The sequence below is a fragment of the Homalodisca vitripennis genome, chromosome 4 (assembly GCF_021130785.1).
Source record: "Homalodisca vitripennis isolate AUS2020 chromosome 4, UT_GWSS_2.1, whole genome shotgun sequence".
NCBI classification, from domain to species: domain Eukaryota; kingdom Metazoa; phylum Arthropoda; class Insecta; order Hemiptera; family Cicadellidae; genus Homalodisca; species Homalodisca vitripennis.
In genome coordinates, this window is record NC_060210.1 from 65,372,346 (window position 1) to 65,397,797 (window position 25,452).

The following is a 25,452-nucleotide window of genomic DNA, read 5'->3' on the forward strand; positions in this document are numbered from 1 at the left end:
ATCTCTAGCTATGCATTTAAATGAATATGACTCTTTTTTAATTACTTGTTCAATGTTTACCATCATTTTACTTATGTTGACAATGTTGGGGACAAATATAGGTGGAGGCCTCACCTTCGTCCTACTTTTGTCGTCATTCATCGTTTCTTCTTCAGAGCCTAGGTTGGCGTTACTCAGCATTTCAAATCTGTTGTGCCAATTCAATAGGTCTAGCAGTTTTTGCAACGTACTCTGTAGGTCTACAAGGTTTCTTAACATCTGAAACGTTTGGCTGTTGACAAATGTCTTTTGTTTCTAGTTGTTTCGATTTGCCACTCGTTTTGATTATTGACATCGTCATTAGAAATAGTTTTTTCCTGAAATGATGTTCATTGTTTGCTTATTAGAAACAATAATTGTGATCATTAGTTATGGTATCAAAATCCAAAACAGTTTGAGTTGTTTTGAAGGGGCAAATTTTAAGTTGTCCATTACCTTCTCACTTGAAAAACTACTAATAGTAAACAAACACTGAAAACAATTAAAGTTAACGGGTAAGGTTAGTTGTAGGAAAAGTACTGGAAAAAAAAGATTACGAAAAAAAAATCTAAACATTTTTATGTAAATTATGAACAAAAATGTTTTAAGAACTGTGTTATATAGTTTTAACCACTAATTGGGGGTAAAAAAACTACATTTTTAAATATTAAAATAAAGGACACAACACTGAAACAGCACAGCTGGGGTTCACAGTCTTGGAGATTGAGTGCTTCTGCTAGATGAAGATCAGATCGCTGTTGTAGTTGGTGATCAAAATCAGCTTGCAATCTAGAGGTACTATGCCTGCTTATTGTTTTACAATATATATATATATATATATATTATATATATATATATATATATATATATATATATATATATATATATACATACACGTATTGGAAAGTTCAGGTTATAAATAAATAGTTACAGATTTAAAACCTTGGTTTTATTTGAATAGTAAAAATTCCTATATTTACTGAGAATAAAGTGTAAATATGTAAACATTTATTTTAAAAATTTGTTATTGTAATCAAATAAAACAAAATCTTAGCTTATTAACATTGTGAAATAACTTACCTAACTGATCCTAGATGTGAGAATGAGTTCATAAAAAGTTAGGTTAGGTGGCTAATGGACGATAGGTCTAGATAATTTTTGTTTGTTATAGATTGGGAATCGGGTAGGGTATGATAAGCGGACCCGGTTTTTTATATCGAAGAATGTAATCATCGATATCAATAATATTTGCATCTCAAATCCTAGACAATCAATCGATATAAAAGTATCTATAGTCACTAATAACAATCATATGTTTTAAATTATAATTTGAATTTTATATTTACAGTGATCAAACAAATTATTATAACCAAAATTAGGAAAACTGGAGACGACTTTATTCACTCCTCTCACAGTTACAGTTGTTTCTTTCCCACAAATGTCACATAATGGGTTTTTCGGTACGAGTCCAACATGTTGAAGCCACGAAAAACATGTTCATCTTTCAAAGCAATATAGTTTTCTAAAATTTACTGCCTATTTTAATAATCAAATGTTACTTATGTAAAATTGAAATATTACCTTACGTATTTGAAAGTGTTTACAGCTGTTGATACAGATTATTAAAGTTAACTGTTCAAAATGATCAACCAGTATCGATTGATTATATCAATGGTTATGATTAAGTAATATCGTTTGCCAATTTTGATATAAAAAACCGGGTCCGCTTATCGTACCCTGCCCTGGGAATCTTTCTTCCATAATTTTTAAATTAAGCATATTGATATTGGGTTTAGTTATTGCCACAAAAGTAATCTAAAACCATCTTTATAATATCCCTGACTATGTAATAGTCATTTTTACCATGAATTTTAGTAAAGTATTAAAAGTTTTGAAAAATTAATATCGATAACAATCAAAATTTTACCTGCTGCCCAACTATCATCACCAAACTTTTTATTTAGATCTATTTTTATTTTGTTTTTATTCATCAAGGTTGCAATATAATAAGTGGTCACCATCACAATCTAATCTTCAGTATTCATGATTATCTAAACTACAGAAACCAAAATATCAAACAGATTACGATATAGGTATTTAAAATTACAGTAAAGTTCAGCTGTTTTTATACCTAAAAAGTAATTATTTAATGGTGGATAAAACAAACCGTTTAGGTTGTGGGTATTATAAACAAATCAGAGTAACATTTAGTTACTTTTTGTTTTTTATACTATTTTGAAGGATGAATGTGTCTGACAGTTTTTGACACAAATAATACATGCACATCGCCATTATACTCACGCCCATTAATCAAATACCATACAATTGATTTTACTTTGTTTAAATTAATTTGGAACAATGTTGTTATTCAGTACATTAAAAAGAGCTGGCAATAATTAATTGTAAATAATTATAATGTGTTTATATTTGATAGTTTAGGTATTTCCAATCGATAATTTAGCATTCTGATTCGATTGTGGTAGTATAGCTGCTTACTATATTGCAGCCTTCGTCAACATCAGTGGCAGATTTGGTAAAGCCAAGTGTATCAGACAATTAATGCTTTGAGAGTTGTAATTTACATAATATAAACACTAAAAGAGCCCTTTGTCCAATAATTGGATATTTAGTATTTGGATATTGGTATTTGACATTTAGATGATCATTGTTCCCATATTCAAACTACAAAAACAATACCTAAAATAAGTTTCTGCCAAAAACAAAAACATGTTCAGTTTAGCTCTATTTCACTTTCCATATAGTGCAATGGCAGTGTATTATCCACAGACTTGACTCATGGAATTTGGAGTCCACTAACATCTGAAGAAATAACAAAAATCACTGATGAAGAGTGAAAACAAATTCTTGGTAGGTTTGCGTTTCAACATCAGAGACAACTAGACTACAAAAGAGCATTGTCTGGTTTACGTAGCAGCCATCCTGGAAGTAAACTCTATATTGATATTGAATCAGTTCTCCCCACCATAGTTATCTTATTTGTAAAAACATATGTCTCTAAAAATTGTTCATGAATAGAATTCATTATTTATTTTATTTTTTAGTGCAGTGGTTGTTGGGGGTAGACTTTAGTAAGCGGCCTACTACGCCTAATGTATCTAATTTATTAAAGAAGAGGCAATTTAATACATTATTAATAAAACTACAAAGACTATACTATTTTATTTTGTAAAAATAGAAATAACAGAGAAATTAAAGAAAGAAAATTAAGAACCACAAGATAGTATAAGGCATTTAAGTTAAATATAATGTTATGATACTTAACTTTTAAGCTAAATAAATTGTGCTTAAACTTAAATATAATTAAACATTTTCAGATACACAAACTCGACAAATAATGAACCAGGCAGTAAGACTGTTTGGATTTTTGCTGTTGTTTTCGTCTGCAACTTGGGCTGAAGAGATCCATACCACAAAACTCTTCATCATGACCGTAGGACCATGGGTTTTTGACTGGACGGACTCAAAAGGTAAGTTATACTGCCTTATGTTGCAAATCGTAACAATAAAGCCTAAAACAATAAAGAAGTTAGTTAATTACTGTTGTATAAGAAAATAGAAAGTGGCACTCTGTTTGTTATAAAGAATTAGTACTTCGCCTTTCATAAAATATTAATTTATTATAATATAAAAGAATGTAAAGGAAAGTCGGGAGGGCCAGTACCAACTAAATCCACATCCATTGTAAATAATAGTGTACTTATTGTAAATACTCTAGATATTCAAAATTGTATAATGAAAGGCTGTCCATACAAATAAATACAAAAAATAAAATAGTTATTGTTTATATTTCTAACTAACCATATAACTATATACTACTATAGAACCATTTTGTTTGTCCAGACCCATTGGCAAGTTAGTAAAAATAGTCCTAATGTGTTCGCATGGTTTTGCTGGTGAAAGTAGTTGACATTAAACAGCCAGCTTTGTGGATGCATAAAATCCAAAGCCATATTGAAACAGATTATTGGATTACAATGTTATCTGTGAGTCCGGTTGTAACCCACCGGTTGGTTATGTTGTAACCTAGTGAACATTGTAATGCATAAACCCACTTTGATAGGGACACACATTTGTTGACTAGCTCTATCTGTGTGTGTAAGTTGAGGTCAGCCAGCATTTTAACACCATAAATGCATTACTTTGGATTTTATTTATTTTATTTTATTTTCCACCGTACATCGGTTAGTTGTACATAATAAAAATAACAGGATAGATACACTCCTGGAATGAGATAAAATCATTGGTAATGAGGAAGCTCAAAACTGAAATGGAGCTGAACTCAATATTCGTGTTGAAATCCTTCCCACCATAGCCATATTATGTGAAGAATAGTTAGTTGGTAGAAGATATGTTAGAAAAGTATCCTATGTAACAAAATAATTAAACAATACCATATCCAGTGTAGTATATGCTGGTAATGACTAGGTAGAAAATGTGTACTAACTCCATTTCTGCATCCTGGTTTATTATCCTCTTGACTAACTGCTTCCTCATGTAGTGTAATAGTAGCTTGGGAGTTGATATGTATCTTTTTTGCAAGCAAACTCGTAAATATCATGTTAACTATTGCAAATCAAGTTGTATGCTCCCACAAGTAGTTAACTATTTCAAATCAAGCAGTATGGTCCCTCAGGTAGTTAGTTAGCTATTGTAATTCAAGCAGTATGGTCCCTCAGGTAGTTAGTTAGCTATTGTAAATCGAACTGTATGCTCCCACTGATGGTTAACTATTGTAAATCAAGCTGTATGCTCCCACAGATGGTTAACGTCCCTAAATCGAACTGTATGCTCCCACTGATGGTTAACTAAAGCAAATCAAGCTGTATGCTCCCACAGATGGTTAGCGTCCGTAAATCGAACTGTATGCTCCCACTGATGGTTAACTAAAGCAAATCAAGCTGTATACTCTTACAGATGGTTAACGTCCGTAAATCGAACTGTATGCTCCCACTGATGGTTAACTATTGTAAATCAGGCTGTATGCTCCTACAGGTAGTTGACTATTGCAAATCAAGCTGTATGCTCCCACAGGTGGTTAACGTCCGTAAATCGAACTGTATGCTCCTGCTGATGGTTAACCATTGTAAATCTTACTGTATGCTCCCACAAGTGGTTAACATCCGCAAATCGAACTGTATGCTCCTGCTGATGGTTAACCATTGTAAATCAAGCTGTATGCTCCCACAGATGGTTAACGTCCGTAAATCTTACTATATGCTCCCACTGATGGTTAACTATTGCAAATCAAGCTGTATGCTCCCACAGGTGGTTAACGTCCGTAAATCGAACTGTATGCTCCCACTGATGGTTAACTATTGTAAATCAGGCTGTATGCTCCTACAGGTAGTTGACTATTGCAAATCAAGCTGTATGCTCCCACAGGTGGTTAACGTCCGTAAATCGAACTGTATGCTCCTGCTGATGGTTAACCATTGTAAATCTTACTGTATGCTCCCACAGATGGTTAACGTCCGTAAATCTTACTATATGCTCCCACTGATGGTTAACTATTGCAAATCAAGCTGTATGCTCCCACAGGTGGTTAACGTCCGTAAATCGAACTGTATGCTCCCACTGATGGTTAACTATTGTAAATCAGGCTGTATGCTCCTACAGGTAGTTGACTATTGCAAATCAAGCTGTATGCTCCCACAAGTGGTTAACATCCGCAAATCGAACTGTATGCTCCTGCTGATGGTTAACTATTGTAAATCTTACTGTATGCTCCCACAGATGGTTAACGTCCGTAAATCAAACTGTATGCTCCCACTGATGGTTAACTATTGTAAATCAGGCTGTATGCTCCTACAGGTAGTTGACTATTGCAAATCAAGCTGTATGCTCCCACAAGTGGTTAACATCCGCAAATCGAACTGTATGCTCCCACTGATGGTTAACTATTGTAAATCAGGCTGTATGCTCCTACAGGTAGTTGACTATTGCAAATCAAGCTGTATGCTCCCACAGGTGGTTAACGTCCGTAAATCGAACTGTATGCTCCTGCTGATGGTTAACCATTGTAAATCTTACTGTATGCTCCCACAAGTGGTTAACATCCGCAAATCGAACTGTATGCTCCTGCTGATGGTTAACCATTGTAAATCAAGCTGTATGCTCCCACAGATGGTTAACGTCCGTAAATCTTACTATATGCTCCCACTGATGGTTAACTATTGCAAATCAAGCTGTATGCTCCCACAGGTGGTTAACGTCCGTAAATCGAACTGTATGCTCCCACTGATGGTTAACTATTGTAAATCAGGCTGTATGCTCCTACAGGTAGTTGACTATTGCAAATCAAGCTGTATGCTCCCACAAGTGGTTAACATCCGCAAATCGAACTGTATGCTCCTGCTGATGGTTAACTATTGCAAATCAAGCTGTATGCTCCCACAGGTGGTGGTCACTCTCCAAACCAGTTCTCCTATCGCCCTTCACTACTCAATGCACCTGATCTTCCTTCATGGATGTACTACACATACAGCGAACGTCATGGCAGGGGGTTTGTATATGGTGCAGCTCCACCCCACCAGAAAGATCTCCAGGTTTGTGTGTTTTCAGTGGTACCATACTTATTGTGCAAACACTGGGCAAAGTTGGAAATTGGTTGTTTTTTATTGGGTTTATTGCTGATCTGTCTACTTGTGTTTACATCTATCTAATATTCATCTGATAGAGATAAACAAGTTCTATAGAATTCAAAATAATTCAAAAATTTCAATTTTTTATTCTTAACCGTTAAAGCGCTAATCTAAATTACTGTCAAACGCTAAGACATAAAAAAATATTTTTTTTTTAATTTCCCAATGCTAATTTTTGTTTCATATACCTTGGTATTACCTTAATAAGAAAAAATAATAAACATGTAATATTACATATTTTTTGAAAATTTTATACGCACGAAAATATTTGAAATTTTGAATAAACTGCATTGCAGGATAATGTACATAGCAACACTATTTGACATATTACATTACATTTATACAGGTTATTTATAATGAGTAAATTGTAACTGAAGTTCCTGTATAATTAGTACATAAAATAAATAAGTTCAGTATAAGATTTTGAAATGTAATAATGTGAAATTCAACACAAACTTATTTATATGATAGCCTACAAGGGAAATGAAACAAATATTGTACTTATAAACCTTATTTATTTAGAATAAATAAACTGGACTTGTATGGTGAAAACTGGTATAAAATACAAAACAAATAATTGAAAAAAAAAATATTACACATAATATACCAAAAATGCGCTCATTTGTCAAAACTTGGATCATCTGGATTAGCCATTATAACAAAAAATTATACTAAATGTTAGTAAAAAACAATTTTATAAGAATTGTATAAGATAATTGTATAAGAATTACAACGGACTGATTCAAAACACTTTGTTTAACAATATAACCAACATACGACCAACACGCACGTAGTTAAACAGCTGAATGAAACGAACGCGTCTGTAGGCGTATGCCGCGTCACAGGCCATACAAAAAAATGGCGGCGATTGCTTTCAACCCGAGTAGATACCGTTACAAAGTCCACCAACGGTGACAAAGCGTTTTTTTCTAGTCCCGACAGTCGAAAGGAACATCGATCTGCTCTCTTACGGAAGTTTTAACAACTAATTCTTCGCCATTTCATAAGTAAAGCTTTTGCGTTTGTAGACGTAATCCGCGTTTAAAGCATCGGCAGTTCCGCGTCTTTAGGCGTTAGCCGCGTTGGAAGGGTTAAGAAAATTATATTGTAGCCTGAGTGTTGTGAAGTAAACTGCTGGTATTGTACAAAATAGTGTAATATAATCTGTATACACAATTTTCTGTATATAGTTGTTAATTATACTTTTGGCATTAGAAAGTGTGTGTTTTAAAAACCACTTATAGATTTGTGTCAGTGAGTGAATTCATCATTCATTGGTATCATACAGATTTACAATGAAAGGTGGTAGGTTATAATATAGATTATTATGCCAAATATTTACCAGATAATTTAATATTAATCAATAGTGGTAATTGCAATTTAATTTCAAGATTTGTGGATTATTATGGTAAATCTTTATATTTTAACACGTTAACTGCCTTCTCCATAAATTACGTTTTAGCGGTAGAGTGCCAAATTGTTTAAACGTAAGTTCTTGCAACTTTAGGGTTTTTTGCTCTTTACTGAAGACTAATAACTACAATTTCATGATTTATTTATCAATATCATGTTTGTAAAACATTGTTTACTTTAGCCCAACTCTACTATTTACATATAATTATTTTACTATAAAACGTACCTTTCAGGCCACTATGCACGACACCTTATAGTAGGGCAATTTAGTTCTCTTTGTTGGCAGCACTAATATCGCATATGTTTTTTGCTCACCGACTGCTACATACGTATCAGCTCTCCTGTCACGTGACTATTCTACAAAGAGATAGTTGTTAGTTATTTATTCTCAAACCTGATTTCCGCCATTTGACGGGTACCTCACATTGTGTTTCTTTCTGCTAAGTGATGTTACGCTAATTGTACGTAGTGCTCAGTTACTTAGTAAAATGAGTGATCAATTGTGTTCATCTGAAATTGATTGAATGATTGATAATCCTTCGTCATCGGGTGATTTATATGCGGGTATAAACGACGATGGTTGTGTGTTGACAACAAAAACCTAGGAAAAGATGGACGAATTGGCAAATTTACACCCCTGACGGTTACACTGAATGATTTATTTTGCAACTTGAAAGTAGCAGAGAAAGATATAGTGATACACGTGACATTCTGGATGATTGTGGCGGGTGGCGGGGCTACTCTTTGAATCGTGACTGTGTGAATGAAAGAGTGAATAGAATATTGTGTTAGTAAGTTTTAATTAAATAAACCTTATTAAGTACTATTAAGATTGTTTTTGTTTAAGATGTTAAATGTAGAAAGTACCATATGGTCCTAATTTTGCCTCAATAAAGAAGTGTTTCTATTTTATTCTATTTATGGAAAAGCGCACAGGTATGGCATCAAAATACTCAAGCTGTGTGATAAATTTGGGTACACATATTCAGTAAAAATATACACGGGGAAAGGTACTGTATGAAATACCAAAGACAGCTCTGTTGCTACGAAAGTGGTAAATGAGCTTATGACAAACAGTTTGAATAAAGGTCATATAACCTATATGTTGATAACTATTACACCTCTGTCGAACTTGTCAATCTGGTGGTGTCAAAACAAACACTTCTCGCTGGTACTTTGAAGGTTCACCAAAAAACCTCTTGAAAGAAAAAAATTGTGAAATGGTGTGCTGAGAAAACAATGAAGGCATTGTAACAGGTCAAATTACGACATTTGAATATTCGCGGGGAATTGGCAGACTGTGACGTCAATGAATCGGCAGACTGTGACGTCAGTGAATCACATGTTGTCGGAATTGAAATTTATTTAACTAATAACGAAGAAATTTATTGAACTTTATACGGGAAAAGATTTGATTAATTAAAATGAAGTAAACATAACCAAAATTCGTGTTTTACAAAAACACTAAATAGAATTACGCAGAAAAGTCAATTGTGGTATGAATGACTTGTATATTGATGACGTCATAAAGCACATGTTGCTAAAAATTTAAATAAAAAGCTTTGAAAAAATAATAAAAAGAAAATAGAAAGACTTAAATTGATTAATTATAGTAAACGTGATAAATTTCGACAATTATAAGAAAAGAATCAGATTATATTTATTCGTGAAGACGCTGATTTGAACGAGAGAGGGGATGAGTATTGTTTTGAGTCGGTATCCAGTTTTATACGGAGATTCGGTCTTCTCTCACCAGACTTGAAGCAAGGAGGTTGTGTTGATTCTCCTGGGATAGTAGTGATCTGTTGTATAGTGTATTGAAATTTAATCAAGGATGGGATATTGTTTTAGACTTTTAAATTATCAAAGCATTGCAAGGTGAGTGAAATTATAATATGTGTTGAGAGTGTGACATTTAATAAATTAATCTCGTGGTCACTTGGTTTGACTTTCTTTGAATATCCCTTTTATAAAAAGTGTGATGGAGTGATATTAAATTTTGTAATCATTACTTAACATATTTTGGAACCCTGACATACACACAGACTTGTCTCTGGTGATAACACCAGAGACGTTCAAATTTAATAAGTTTTGAGTAGTACCAAGGGAATACAGCTAGCATTGGGCAAGATGGTGACCGATACCATGATGAGCAACATGGTACAACAACGTGCCACTGGTGACAAAAGGCGTACAACTACATGGTGAGTCAACAACTCTAAAGAACCGACTCACAATAAATTGACACAACCACGTCGAGGGGATCCGCAGCAAATTGACGCAGTCAAGGTAAAGGGCTTTCAGCAAATTATCGCAACCAACGTGGGGGTGACACACAGCAAATTGGCGCTATAACCTGGGACTCTCATCAAAATGACGCTGCCAACGAGGGCCTACGTCAAAATGGCGCACCAACTGGAGTGCTCGAACTTCCACAACTAATTTAAGTAGGTTAGTGGTAGCATATTTTAGACTAAGTGAAAATCACTGTTTTTATATAATTGTATTTTCAGGTGTGTGTCTAGAAGAAATATGACAAATTATTGTTAGTCTATAAGTTTGATAACTTTGAACAACCTAGTTATAATATAAATTGGTAAAATTTTCCTGGTAGGCTAGTAAAACAAAAATAAGGCCTAAATTAATAATAGAAATTTTCAAATTAAACATAGGCTACAAAATGGAAGGCGAACAAAATAATGAAGGGCCCGCACCAATATTTAGACCAGTAGAAATAGATCTTTAAAGCTCAGGAGATACAGGGTTTTTAGGTTGGTCATCCCCTAATATAGTAGAACAGGAGGTGTCGACAACAGATGACAGAAATTCATTAGAGAATGAGGTTAGCAGAGTCAGTAGTCCAGTAGGAGTTGATAGGGATGAAGGTCTTATTGCATTCATGAGGACTATGATGAATAGTCTGAATGAAAAGATGGATAAAAATAATGAGGAGTTAAAGAAAAATAATGAGGAGTTAAAGAAAACTAATGAGGAATTAAGGAAGGACTTGAATGAAAAGATGGATAAAAATAATGAGGGATTAAGGGATCTGAATTATAAAATAGATCAGAATAATGAGGAACTAAAAAAGGAAATTCAAAGAAGTAATGAGCAGTTAAAACGAGACATGGAACAGATGAGAGGTGAGTTAAACAATAAAATAGTAGAGACAACGGAGGTTATGAGAGTAGAGATAAATAAAGACTTAAAGAACTTGGAGGAGGGGGTCAGACTTGAAATAAACGAACAAGCTGAGAAAAACAAAGGTGAGAGGAGTAAACTTAAAAGTCAGGTTAGAGGAGAGGTTACAACAGAGATAAAGAAATTAAAAGATAAAAGAGAAGAAGATATAAGGGAAATTGAGAAAAGGTTTGTACACATTGAGGATGATAAAAAGAAAATAGATCAAAGATTAGAAAAGATAAATAAGAGATTTAAAACAAGATTAGATGAATTAAATGGTAGGGTAGATAGGGACAGAGCTAACTTAGAACTTGACCAGGATACAGAAAATGGTAAGGCGAGTAGGGATGTAGAAAACAAGTCAGTAACGGGCAGTAGTTTACAGGAAATAGAGGACATGGGAAATAGGGTAGAAAAATCCCTGAATAAGAGATTGGATGAAAGTTTAGGGAAATTAGAAAACAAACAAACACAACTAGAGAATATGATGAGAAATCAAAGCATGGTGGGCATGAGAATAAGCCAACCAGCAAACACAGAAATATTCTTATTGGAATTTGATCCAATAAAAAATAATGTACATCCTATGGAATTTTTGGAAGCTTGTAAAAAATATATAGAGAAAAATGGAGAAGGATGGGACTTCCAGGTATTGATAATTTTAAAATATATGAAAAATGAAGCAGGAAAGTGGGGGCAACAGCACATAAATAATTGGAAAAACTTTGAACAGTTTTATAGGAGTTTTAAAGGGAAATATTGGTCCATAGGGGAACAGAAAAAATTTGAAAAAGAACTAATGGGTAACGGTACATACAGGGTTGGATTTGATAATCTAGTAACTTATGTATTGGAATTTTATAATAAAAGCCAGTATTTAGAAACTAGAATTGACATGGGAACATTCCTAGCATATATAAGCAAACATGTTCCTAGAATCATAAGTAGTGCAATTTCTGCAGCCCAAAATGTTGAAAGATCTAGAAAACCTGTTGAATCAACTTAATATACTGAATAGTGACACATATAGAAGTTATGACAGATCATTTGATATGAGAAATGAGACAACACTCAATAAAAATGTAAATCAATACAAGAATTTAGGACATAGAGATACACCATATAGAGGGACACAAGTTAGAGGGAATATTAGAGGAAATAATTTGACTAGAGTAGGCTCATACTACAATAGGGACACATATAATAGGGAGAGAGTAGAGTTTGAGAATGATAGGAGAAGACAAAGTAATAATAGGGGTAGAGATACAAATGATTATGGAAAGGAGAAAGAAAGGTATGAAAACAACGAAACGAAGCATCAGAGAGATCAATATGAATATACAAGGGGAAGAGGAAGTATGAGAGGTAATAGATGACTAGAGGAAAACAGGATGGAAAACAAATGGGTAGGACAGGCTAGAATGAAGGAAACGATTGAGAAAAAGGAACCTAATTTTGAAGGATACCAAATGATAGGAGATTCTCAACTTAGGAGATTTGGGGAGAAAATAATGAATTTAAGAGGTGAATATAGAGAGAAAGGAGGAAAGAGAATTAACTTATGCATAGGAGGTCAGACAATTGAACAGTTGACCAGAGAGCTAAAACATGCAAATAATTTAGAAAAACAGCTAATAGTAATGATAGGTACAAATGATTTATTAAGGGATAAAGAAGTAAAAAATATTTGTAATGATTATGACAAACTAGTAGAGGTTTTACTGGAGAAAGCTGATAAAATAATCTTGGTAACAATTCCACCCATACCAAAGTTAGGTGAGAATGACAGATATCATTTAAATAAACTTGAGAGAATAAATGAACATATAAAAAGTAAAGAAAATAATGAAAAAGTTACAGTTTTAGAAGTGGCAGAGAAGTATTATGATAACTATGATAGTACAGACTGTAATGTGAAATTATATGAAAAGGAAATATTTTATAAAGGAAAATGGTGTGAAGATTTAATACATCTGAATAAAGAGGGTCTAACAATTCTAGCAAATGAGCTTAGAAATCTGATAAGATCAGATAAGAAAAAATCCGGACTAAGACTAGGGGTGAATACAGCTCTTATACCAGAAAATGACATCTTTGATGAATTGACCAATAAAGATAATTATAATAAAATTCCCATAAAACCAGTAGCAGAAGCTCTACCTGAGATACTTGGAAAAATAAATAAAGAGGAGTATCACATGATAATAGATTCAGGAAGCCAGGCGACAATAATGTCAGAAAAGTATTATAATGAGATAAAAGAAAGAAGTGTACTTGAAATTTTAGAGCTGCCGGTAACAAATTTAAGTATAATAGGAGTAACAGGTATTAGAAGTAAAAAGATAGATAAACAGGTCATGATAGAGGTGGAAATAGAGAATAAATTATTTCAAATAAATTTTCTAGTAGTTAAAGCAGTGAACTTGGGAATAATACTAGGATGTGACTTCTTAAGAGAACACAATGCAAAAATTGACTTTGAACATGGTAAGATAAAGTTGGAGGTAGATAAAGAAGTATTAAATGTTGAATTTACTGAATCAAACAGTGAATCAGAGGATATAGTCAATGGTATAAAGTTAATTAGGTGCAATTACATAAATACATTAGTAAGTGAAGATGAGCTGAAAAATTCTTGGAACAACATAGAATTTCTATGTAAAACACATACAGAAAATATGAAGGACAAAGTTAATGATGAGAAGGATAAACAGGTTTTAGAAATATTAGAACATTGTGAAGTAAAGGAAAATGAAGATTTAAATAAATTAAAAAGTATACTGATGAAAAATAAAGATATTTTTTCAGATGAACCAGGTTGTATAAAGAATTATGAGGCCAAATTAAATATAACAAATGAAAAGCCATTTGTAGGAAGATCCTATCCAATACCTTATTCAAAGAGGGAAGGTGTAAGAAAGGAAATAGAAAATATGTTGAAAGGAGACATAATAGAGGAATCTGATAGTCCATATTCTAACCCATTGGTGTGTGTAGTTAAAAAGGATCTGTCATTGAGAATATGTCTAGATAGAAGGAATTTGAATCAACACATAATACCAGATAGGGAATCACCAATAAACATAGATGATGTATTAAAAAAGTTTATAGGAGTCAAATATATGACATCATTAGATTTATCACAGGGATTTCTACAAACACAATTAAGTAAAGAGTCCAGAAAATATGTAGCGTTTGTCTTCGAAGGGAGGAATTTACAATATAAAAGACTACCATATGGTTTGAATGTTAGTACTGCGTTGTTCATTAAAGGGTTAAACAAAGTATTAGGTCATGACTTGACAGAATTTGTAACTACATATGTGGATGATATATTAATCACTTCAAACACATATGAAGAACATTTAAAACATGTAGAACAGGTCTTAAGTAGATTAAAAGAAGGAGGAATAACAGTCAAATTAAAAAAATCACAATTTTTAAGAAAAGAGATAAATTATTTAGGATACATTATTTCAGCTGAAGGAATTAAAATGGATAAAAATAAAATTGAACAGATAGTGAATTTTAAACGACCTACAAACATAAAAGAACTACAAATGTTTAATGGATTATGTTTGTATTATGCAAAGTTTCAAAGACATTATGGCTATTTAATAGGACAGTTAAATCATTTATTGAGTAATAAAATAGAATGGAAGTGGACAGAAAAAGAGGAAAAGGCATTTGGACAAATTAAACCAGAATTTTTAAATGCAGTCATTTTAAAACATCCAGATTTTAACAAACCATTTTATTTAAATACAGATGCAAGTGACCTTAACATTAGTGGAATATTATATCAGTTAGATGAAATCAATGAGGAACAGGTGATATCATTTTATAGCAAGGCTTTAACACAAGCGCAAAAATTTTACACGATCACAGAAAAGGAACTGTTAGCTGTAGTATTAACTTGTAAAAAATTTAGATCATATTTAATAGGACATCCCAGAGTGATAGTGAGAACAGATCATAAAGCATTGACATTCTTAAAAAGTTGTAAATTAACAAATGGTAGATTGTTGAGATGGGCTTTAGCATTACAAGAGTTTAATCTTGAAATAGAATTTGTTAAAGGGAAAGAGAACATTCCAGCAGACATACTGTCAAGGATTACACAAAAGGATAGTCAGAATTCAGTAGAAAAATACAGTATCAAGGTTTTGTACAACAAAATTGATTTAGGTTTTAAAGATAGTGAGATAAAGGAAATATTAAAGAATCTAGATAAAAAACAAGAACAGGATGAGTATTTGAGAGATATAAAAAATATCTTAAATGACAGCGAAGGAGTTCATTATGGAAAAATAAATAAAATATTTATGGAGTATAGAGGGATAATTTTTAAGAGAAAGGATGAAAATAGTGATGTATGGAAAGTATGTATTCCAGAAGGTATTAAAAAGGATTTAGTTAATTTTACACATTTAAAATATGGACATTTAGGAGGTCATAAAATATTTAATATACTTAAAGAGTATTGTATTTTTAAGAATATGGAAAGAAGTGTAAAGGAACAGTTAAAAAAGTGTATTTTGTGCCAAAAGAGTAAACATGGGAATGTAAGACAAGAAGGTAGACAAATGAATATAATATCTCAGAATGTGCTAGACTTGGTGTCAATAGATTTGATAGGTCCATTACCAAAGGGAAGAGGAAATGTACAATACATATTAACAATGGTAGATGTTTTTTCAAAATTTGTGAAATTATATATGCCATAAAGAAACCAAACAGTAGAAGTGTATTAAGTAAAGTAACTAAAGAGTTTATACCTCAAGTAGGAAAAATGAAAGCAATAGTCAGCGACAATGGTCCATGTTTTAATTCAAATTTGTGGAACACAACTCTTAATAACTTAGATATTAAAGTTTATCACAGTACACCTTATCACCCACAAAGTTCAATAGTGGAAAGGACAAATAAAGAAGTAAATAAAATTTGTAGGATATATTGTCATAAAAGACACACTCAATGGCCTGACATTATGTTATTTGCTGAACGTGTGTTAAACAATTCAGTACAGGACACCATTGAAGCAATACCATATGAAGTAATGTTTGAAAGAAGATCTGATAATTTTCTAAGTAAAATAATTAAATTTCCAATTGAATGTAAATTTAATCATTTGAATAAAATTAGAATGGTAAGGGAAAACTTAATAAGTAAAGCAGAAAAAAGGAATAAAAGACATGATGAGAAATTAAATCCAATTAAGTATAGAATAGGTGACAAAGTATTAGTAAAAAACCATATTTTATCAAATGCATTAGATAAGAAGATTAAAAAATATTTCTTACTTTATGAAGGACCATATGTAATCGCAGGCATTAAAAGAGAAAATGCATATGCATTAACCAGACTAGACAATAATGAATTCTTTGGGATCCGTAATGTAAGGGAACTAAAGAGGTTCATAGAATAAGAGTATGAAAACTCTTCAAGTGTGAATGACCATACTGATGCTGAATGAGACCATTTTATTTAAGAAATTTTTAAAACATGGTCTATAAACTGGCTTGTGTGAATGGATGAATGTACAGAGAAGCACATAAAAAACAATACATGCTTATGAAATAAAACTTGTGACCTTCTCTTTAATGAAATGTGCCAATAAAAGAATAACCCCTCCAATTATATAAATTTTTTTTTTTACCTGTCAAAATTTAACCTTGAGGGGAATAAGCCAGTTTTTCTTGTAAAATATTGTAGGCTCCCATGTAGTCAGCCTATGCCCCGTCATAATAATGACAAATAAACCTTTTCTAAAAACGGGCTGACATAAAAATATCTGACCTTAACGGTCAGATAAAACAATAAAAAATATAAAATTCATTTGAACCAAAAAACTGACAATAATAGTCAGATTAGTATAGGGTTGTATAAATATTTAGAATAAGATGTGACAAGGATAATGTAATATAGTATATAGTGTATGTAATATGTTTCCAGTAGGAGATGACAATATAAGGATATTACAATATTGTTTATCAGTAAGAATATATTTAGGATTTTTACAGGGTATTTGTGTATTATTATAACTTGTGAGCGTATAATCTAATAGAGTTAACTTGTATTGAACATTATGTTATGTGAAATGGACACATTAAACATTATATTCAAAACGTATAGAGGTTACATGTATTCAATTTTAAAATATTTAAAACTTTAGTACTGTTCTTATATATATATATATATATATATATATATATATATATATATATATATATATATATATTCATTGATATTTGTATTAATTGTAATTTGTGTAATTGATTTATATGTACATTGTAATTTGTGTAATCATTTAATGTTAATTGTAATTTGTGTAGCTGATTTATATATTCATTGATATTTGTATTAATTGTAATTTGTGTAATCATTTAATGTTAATTGTAATTTGTGTAGCTGATTTATATATTCATTGATATTTGTATTAATTGTAATTTGTGTAATTGATTCATATGTACACTGTAATTTGTGTGAACATTTAATACATTGTAATTTGTGTAATATGATTGTAAGCATTTGCTTTGATATTTTACTTTCTTTTAAATGAATACTTTTAAACAAAATTATCAAGAAATTTAAATAATAGCTTAATTGAACAAAAATTTAAAAGATTTAATTGGAGGAGAAATATAAATTGATAACAAATATGTGATCAATTTATATTTGGGGGTTGTGTAACAGGTCAAATTACGACATTTGAATATTCGCGGGGAATTGGCAGACTGTGACGTCAGTGAATCACATGTTGTCGGAATTGAAATTTATTTAACTAATAACGAAGAAATTTATTGAACTTTATATGGGAAAAGATTTGATTAATTAAAATGAAGTAAACATAACCAAAATTCGTGTTTTACAAAAACACTAAATAGAATTACGCAGAAAAGTCAATTGTGGTATGAATGACTTGTATATTGATGACGTCATAAAGCACATGTTGCTAAAAATTTAAATAAAAAGCTTTGAAAAAATAATAAAAAGAAAATAGAAAGACTTAAATTGATTAATTATAGTAAACGTGATAAATTTCGACAATTATAAGAAAAGAATCAAATTATATTTATTCGTGAAGACGCTGATTTGAACGAGAGAGGGGATGAGTATTGTTTTGAGTCGGTATCCAGTTTTATACGGAGATTCGGTCTTCTCTCACCAGACTTGAAGCAAGGAGGTTGTGTTGATTCTCCTGGGATAGTAGTGATCTGTTGTATAGTGTATTGAAATTTAATCAAGGATGGGATATTGTTTTAGACTTTTAAATTATCAAAGCATTGCAAGGTGAGTGAAATTATAATATGTGTTGAGAGTGTGACATTTAATAAATTAATCTCGTGGTCACTTGGTTTGACTTTCTTTGAATATCCCTTTTATAAAAAGTGTGATGGAGTGATATTAAATTTTGTAATCATTACTTAACATATTTTGGAACCCTGACATACACACAGACTTGTCTCTGGTGATAACACCAGAGACGTTCAAATTTAATAAGTTTTGAGTAGTACCAAGGGAATACAGCTAGCATTGGGCAAGATGGCGACCGATACCATGATGAGCAACATGGTACAACAACGTGCCACTGGTGACAAAAGGCGTACAACTACATGGTGAGTCAACAACTCTAAAGAACCGACTCACAATAAATTGACACAACCACGTCGAGGGGATCCGCAGCAAATTGACGCAGTCAAGGTAAAGGGCTTTCAGCAAATTATCGCAACCAACGTGGGGGTGACACACAGCAAATTGGCGCTATAACCTGGGACTCTCATCAGCATAGTTGTTACTATGTGGACATATAAGAGAGGAGTACACCAGCTCTCCATATTCCATAGATCTGAATATACCTGAAACCTAAAAAAGCCTCAGGACCACACATCTTGAAACCCTTAGTCGTCATCGACTACAATAAGACAAAAGTTAGGATTGATCTCTTAGATGGATCCACAAAGTAGGAGAGGAACTTTTGCATGGGACTTTAGTAGTTAACAGTTGGTTGGACAGTAGTTTCCTGAACTAAGACAAATAGTAATGCTCAGAAAAAGAAACAAATGGTCTCAATTACTCAGTTCAAAGAAGAATTAGCGTGTTCATTGGGCATGCAAATAGAACTGCTTATTCTTAGAGTAACAGCAATTGGTCACCACTATCTGATCTCATCTGCTTTTGTTGGGGAAGGAGCTAGAAAATGCAGTGCAAGGAAAGTGTGTAAAATCTGCTACGAAAGAGTGTTTAACCCGGGATCACTCGCGCGTTAGATAAATTCTAACGGTTTTAACATTTTTAAGTACAACATTGGTAAATATCTATGTACACCATTATAAAATCTTCTTTGCCTTTGTGGGACTTTTCCGATTAAGAGTTGGTACCACTGTGAGGGTAAGCGGTGGTGGGGGGGTCACAATAGGAAGTGAAAGTGGGGGGTGCACGCCTGTCAGTGTGAATCTAACACGCGAGCGGGCGCGTAACTGCCGTTGTTAAATTTTTTTCTAACGACGCGAGTGTTTGCACAATTGTTGTATTCGAACTATGGTGATTTTTAGTGTTCACTTATTGTTATATTGATAGTTTAGTTCTGTGGACTTTGAAATTATGGAAGGTGTACGTGAATTTCGAATTCTGGCTTGGCTGGAAGAAGAGAATGACATAAGTGAACAGGACGATGAACTGCCACCAGAGGTGTTATCGGACACAGATTTGGAGCCAGAATATCAACCTCCGAGCACTGATTCTGAGCACTCAGGGGAAGAACTAGCCCAAGAGTTGCACCCTAATTCTGAGCAGTCGGGCGAAGAACTAGTCCAAGAGTTGCTGCCTGAAGACCAGCGTGTTCAACAAGTAGGTCTACCCCTAAGAAATCCAAATTTAAATGCTAGTGTTTACACTGGTAAAGATAGATTTACTACTTGGTATGTACACAAACCAGTGTCAATGAGTACTAAGACACCTAGAGAAAACATTGTAACTAGGTTGCCTGGAGTGAAAAATGTAGCCAAAGGCTTGAATAATGCTGTAGATTGCTGGGGATTTTATTTCCCTGATAATTTGATTGAAGAAATAGTGCTCTATACAAACCAACATCTTACAGTTATGAGCCAGTCATATAGCCGTGGAGTGAGAGATATTTCCCAAACAGACATCATTGAGATGAAAGCATTTTTTGGCGTTCTCTACATGGCGGGAGTGAAGAAAGGGAATCATATCAATATAGATGAGCTGTGGAAAGATGATGGCACCACCCCAGAATTTTTTTCAGCCGTAATTTCAAAAAGGCGGTTCCAAATAATAGTTCAAGCCTTAAGATTTGATGACAAAACTACCAGGGTTGCTCGAAAAGCAGAGGACAATTTAGCCCCAATCCGTAAAGTTTTTGAGACATTTGTTCAAAAATGTACAGATGCATACACTATAAGCGAGTATGCAACGGTAGACGAGATGCTGGAGGCTTTTCGGGGTAGTTGCAAATTTAGGGTTTATATACCAAATAAACCTGCTAAATATGGCATCAAAGTGTACGCACTTTGTGATGCCAGAACATTTTACACAGCAAAGCTAGAGGTTTATTTGGCAAAGCAACCTCATGGACCGTTTTTTGTACCAAATGATGCTCATAGTGTTGTAATGCGCCTTATAGAGCCCATTGACAGAACAGGGCGGAATGTCACTATGGATAATTTCTTTACCAGTGTACCGTTAGCCAACAACTTGTTTATGAATCATAGATTGACCATAGTCGGCACTATAAGAAAAAACAAACCTCAACTTCCAACAGAGCTAACATCCATTGAAGGGCGTCCAATAGGTAGTTCAGTTTTTGCATTTGGGAAACCACCCAACAAATGTCTTCTGGCATCATATGTGCCAAAAAAGGGTAAAAATGTGCTTATGCTTTCAACAATGCACAAAGACGATACAATTGATGAAACCAGCAGCAAGCCTGAAGTAATTACCTTTTATAATTACACTAAAGGAGGCGTTGATGTTGTGGATCGACTCAAAAGTGAGTACAATGTCTCTCGAATAAGCAACAGGTGGCCGTTGACACTATTCTTCGCTTTGTTGAATATAGGAGGAATAAACTCTCAAATTATATACAAAGCAAATACACAGGAGAACTTAACAAGACGTTTCTACCTGACCCAGCTCGCCAGGTCTCTAGCGATGCCACACCTTGAAAGGAGAGTCTCCCTCACCAACCTTTCTATTGGACTTAGGCAAAAGATCCAGCGAGTGGGCCAATTTCCACCGCCGCCGCCACCACCTAGACAGAACCAAGACAACACTAAACGGCGCTGTGCCTTTTGTCCCTTGCGGAAGAACCGGTTTACCCAACACCAGTGTCACGTCTGTACGTCTGCCATCTGCAAGGAGCACACTGCAAGGACAACACTTACTTGCCAGCAATGCAGGGAAAGGGAAGACAACATGGAATAGGGAACATATATTCTTTAACAATGTAAAATAGGAATAATTTAAAATTGTATAAGAATATGTATTTTTATTAGTTAAATAAGCATTATATTTAAAAATTTTTAAATAGTAAAGTGCCTATTTAATTGCTTCAAAATAGTTTGTTTCAATATATATCAGATTTAGAACAAATATACTGCGTTTTATTTGAAAAAACCCACAAATATCATTTGTTAAAAAAAATCTAACGCGCGAGTGATGACGTGATTTTGAAGGGCGCGAGTGATCCCGGGTTAAAGAAAAATGACAATGTTGGAAGAAATATGACACAAGTAGAGCCATGTTTTGTCATGAATGTGCCGAAAAACCATTTTTGTGTCAGAAATGTTTCAGAGACATTCACAAGTTGTTAATTTTATAAAATTAAGTAAAATAAAATTCCTAATAAATTGACTGAAAAAATAAGGCAGTGTTACTTTTTATTTTACCAAATAAAACAACCTAATTTATATGTTAATATATACAACTTTTTGGGAAAAGTGGCCAGATAAATTTTGTCCATACTGTCCAGGTCTTTTAATCTCAATAACTCGGTTAGAAAAATCACTTTACCACAAAAAACAATGTTCTGTGAAATGTTCTACTCTTTCTAGTTCAAGTAGTTTTATCGAGTTATGTCAGAGTGCAGTACTATCGGGAAGTTACAGAAAATGGCTACCAGCTGCTTAGTGACACTGTCGGGTAACCTCACCTGACGAGTGTAAGTTACCCTTAGCTAATGTGTTAATAACTTTTAATCTCTGCAAAAAACCTAAAGGTAGGCAAAAATATCAGTAGTGGCAGTAACTGGTATTTTTAAATTATGTGTCGTAAAGAACTGCCAATCTATCAGTATGCATGCGTGCTTCACATGTAAAAAAAGGGGAATTTTTATAAATACTTCATGGTTGATAATGATTAAAAAATCATTGTGCGTTGTCTGTGGAGAAATATTATCTCATGGCAATATTGCCATATAATATTGGCATATGAAACCGTCTGTTAATGCAATGCTTTGATATAAAATATCAAACCTACAAACAAAAAGAATGAATGAATGAATGAATGAACCTTCTTCCAAAGGCTGAATGAGTTCCTTAATGTGGCTTTATCTTTTAATCTATAAACAAAGGTATGATAATGCAGTCGAAGAGTCTTATAAAATTTATTACCACATATCTAAAATCAGTGAAAAGCATAAATTCACTTTAATTTATAATTGCATTAAAGATGCTGTTAGATTTATGTTGAGTAAATGAAATGTACGAAAAATAGAAAAAATCCATTATCAATGATATAATTTTAAGGAGAATTAATTAAAGGATATTGAGATCTTTATTTGTTGAAAAATAAAACAAAGTCCATACTTTTCTATTGAAATTGATGGGACCACTAACTTTTCAAATTTATTAATTTTGCTTGGTGGAGGCTGGTTGTCCTCAATTGAGCCTGATTTTAAAAATCTGAATTTTAGAAAAACTAGCTCTATAATCCCAGTGATTGAAATTTTCATGAAAATTTCCTATCTGTAGGACTCATGTTCATATGAACGTTTTTTTTTTTGCTCGTCTTTGTGTCTACTATCATTTCCTGAAGTTGTGTTAACCTCTTGTGAAACACCCTGTATATCAATCAGTACTCTCAGAAAGGCATGCTGAATGTTTGTATATACACTACTTTAATTTTGGAAAACTAGTATAGCTAAATAACAAACAAATAAGTCTTAAGAAGAAAGAAATGATCATTTGCTATAATAGTAATAATATAGAATGTTTAGAAAATATTTTCTGATTTACCCATAATTATATTTAAACCATAAAAAGTCATTGCTTTGCAGGATTATCAAAGACAAAACCATTCTGTGGATAACAGTATGCAACATGTTGGGTGAGGTAAAACTTAAATATACGGAAAAAACTTAAATTTTTAATTATTTTCCTCAATCTAGCTTACAAAATGGCAAAAATGTTATTGCTAATAGGTACTATTCTGATTGCCACATCTGCCATAACAGTTTTGCTTATTTTGGACATAGTTTTCTTACTATATTGTAACTCTTTATCATTCAAATATTATTTAGCCAAATAAATAATTAATAAAGTGTGAATTTTTGCAATGAAAACTAAAAAAATAAAAGTAAAAGTGAACTGGTGTGTACAGATTGAAGTGATTGGGCTCAACAAGAAGAACTACGAAGCTCGCCGACGAGTTATCAAAATGAACGTTGTGGAGAAAGCAGGTTTGTTTGAATATAAAACTATACAATATACTGTATGTCCAAAAAAAGTAAGATCAGTATTAATCATATTAATCTTTACCATTACTTGCTATGATTTGAGTTTAGTGTGAGTGTAGCACTAACCCTGATTTAATACAAAAGAGTTGATGCCATTTAAAATTGTTTTACTAGTTGATGTTACTTTGTGAATTGACTTGTAATAAGTCATTACATCGGTGAAACTTGTAATACAACTTATAACATAAACTCATCACAAGCGTGATGAAATCAATAAGAACTATTGTGAAACTGGTTTAATTTAGATCAAGTAACTATCATATATTGACTACTTGACATATATGGTAGATTCATTTCTTGTTGAAAGGTCTTTATATGTTTTTGGCTTTTCATAACAAGAAGCTTTGCTATCATAGTTAAAAAGAGGATAAGCAAGTTGTATAGAGTTTAGTTATAGTTCATCTTCCTTTTAATGCAGTGTCTGGAATCTGATGCTATTACAGACTGGACTCCTAGAATATGGAGCTATGTTTGCCTGAAGAGATTGAAAAAATAGAGAATGACAACAAAGAAGCTCATGATGAACAATTTACATCATTTCGATGTTGGAGACAACTAGACTACAAATTAAAAATATAGTGTAATCCAGGTGAATTGGATCAGATTCCAGACAGTACATTAAGACGAAGGTGAAATGGTGCTAAAATAATCTAGTTGAATTGTTTTCTACATGCACGGTTGTCTGTAACAGCATCAGATTCAAGATGCTGCATGAAAACGAAGATGAACTGGAGCTAAACTCAACTTTCATATTAAATCAATCCTTCCCACCATGGCTACGTTGTCAGTTTTATATTCACCTAATGTTGCCCAAAAGACAAAACTGGCATTTCTGCACTTTGTGTTAACTTTGAATTACGATCTAGACAAATTTTGTTTCCCCTCCATCATAAAATGTCATGACTAAAAACAAAAGACATGATCTACATCATTCTAAAGTTTTCGGTCAAATATTTCAAGCAATACTTACAGCTTGTAGCAGTCCAGATTTGAGGGTTTCTCTCACATGATGTGTTTTGTGTGGTTACTCAAGTATCAGACACCCACTTACACAAAGAAAAACTGATGCTGGCCTATACAAACAAATATATATTTTTTTAAACCCAGAATTTTGCCTCTGCAGATTGTTAAATTTAAATAAGGTTAAAAAATATTACATATATGGTTTAAATAATATTAGTGAATTGATTTTCACAGTAATTCTAGACTAATTTTGAATTTTTGTTGATTACTTTTGACAATATCTTAACCATGTGAAATGCTTTATATGTGGATAACCTCAACAAATTTTTACAATCCTTAAAATTTGATATGAAATCAGCAACCCCTAAATTGGATTCATTTAAAAAGTTCTTGATAGAGAAAAAAGTTATGTTACAAAAATAAATGTTGAGTGTCATAACAAAAAATAGTATACAT

General features: G+C 32.7%; 1 protein-coding gene across 2 annotated transcripts in view; it reads left to right on the forward strand.

Annotated features, from left to right (window-relative positions):
• The first annotated feature begins 706 nt into the window (after positions 1-706).
• Positions 707-25,452, forward strand: part of LOC124359424 (alpha-sarcoglycan) — a 54,993-nt gene continuing 30,247 nt past the window's right edge. For both annotated transcript variants that reach the window (XM_046812156.1, XM_046812157.1), the window contains exons 1-4: positions 707-813; positions 3,354-3,506; positions 6,436-6,584; positions 23,898-23,976. In XM_046812156.1, the coding sequence (XP_046668112.1) occupies positions 3,374-3,506; positions 6,436-6,584; positions 23,898-23,976 (361 nt within the window). In that variant the 5' untranslated portion in view covers positions 707-813; positions 3,354-3,373. The remainder of the gene's footprint in view (positions 814-3,353; positions 3,507-6,435; positions 6,585-23,897; positions 23,977-25,452) is intronic.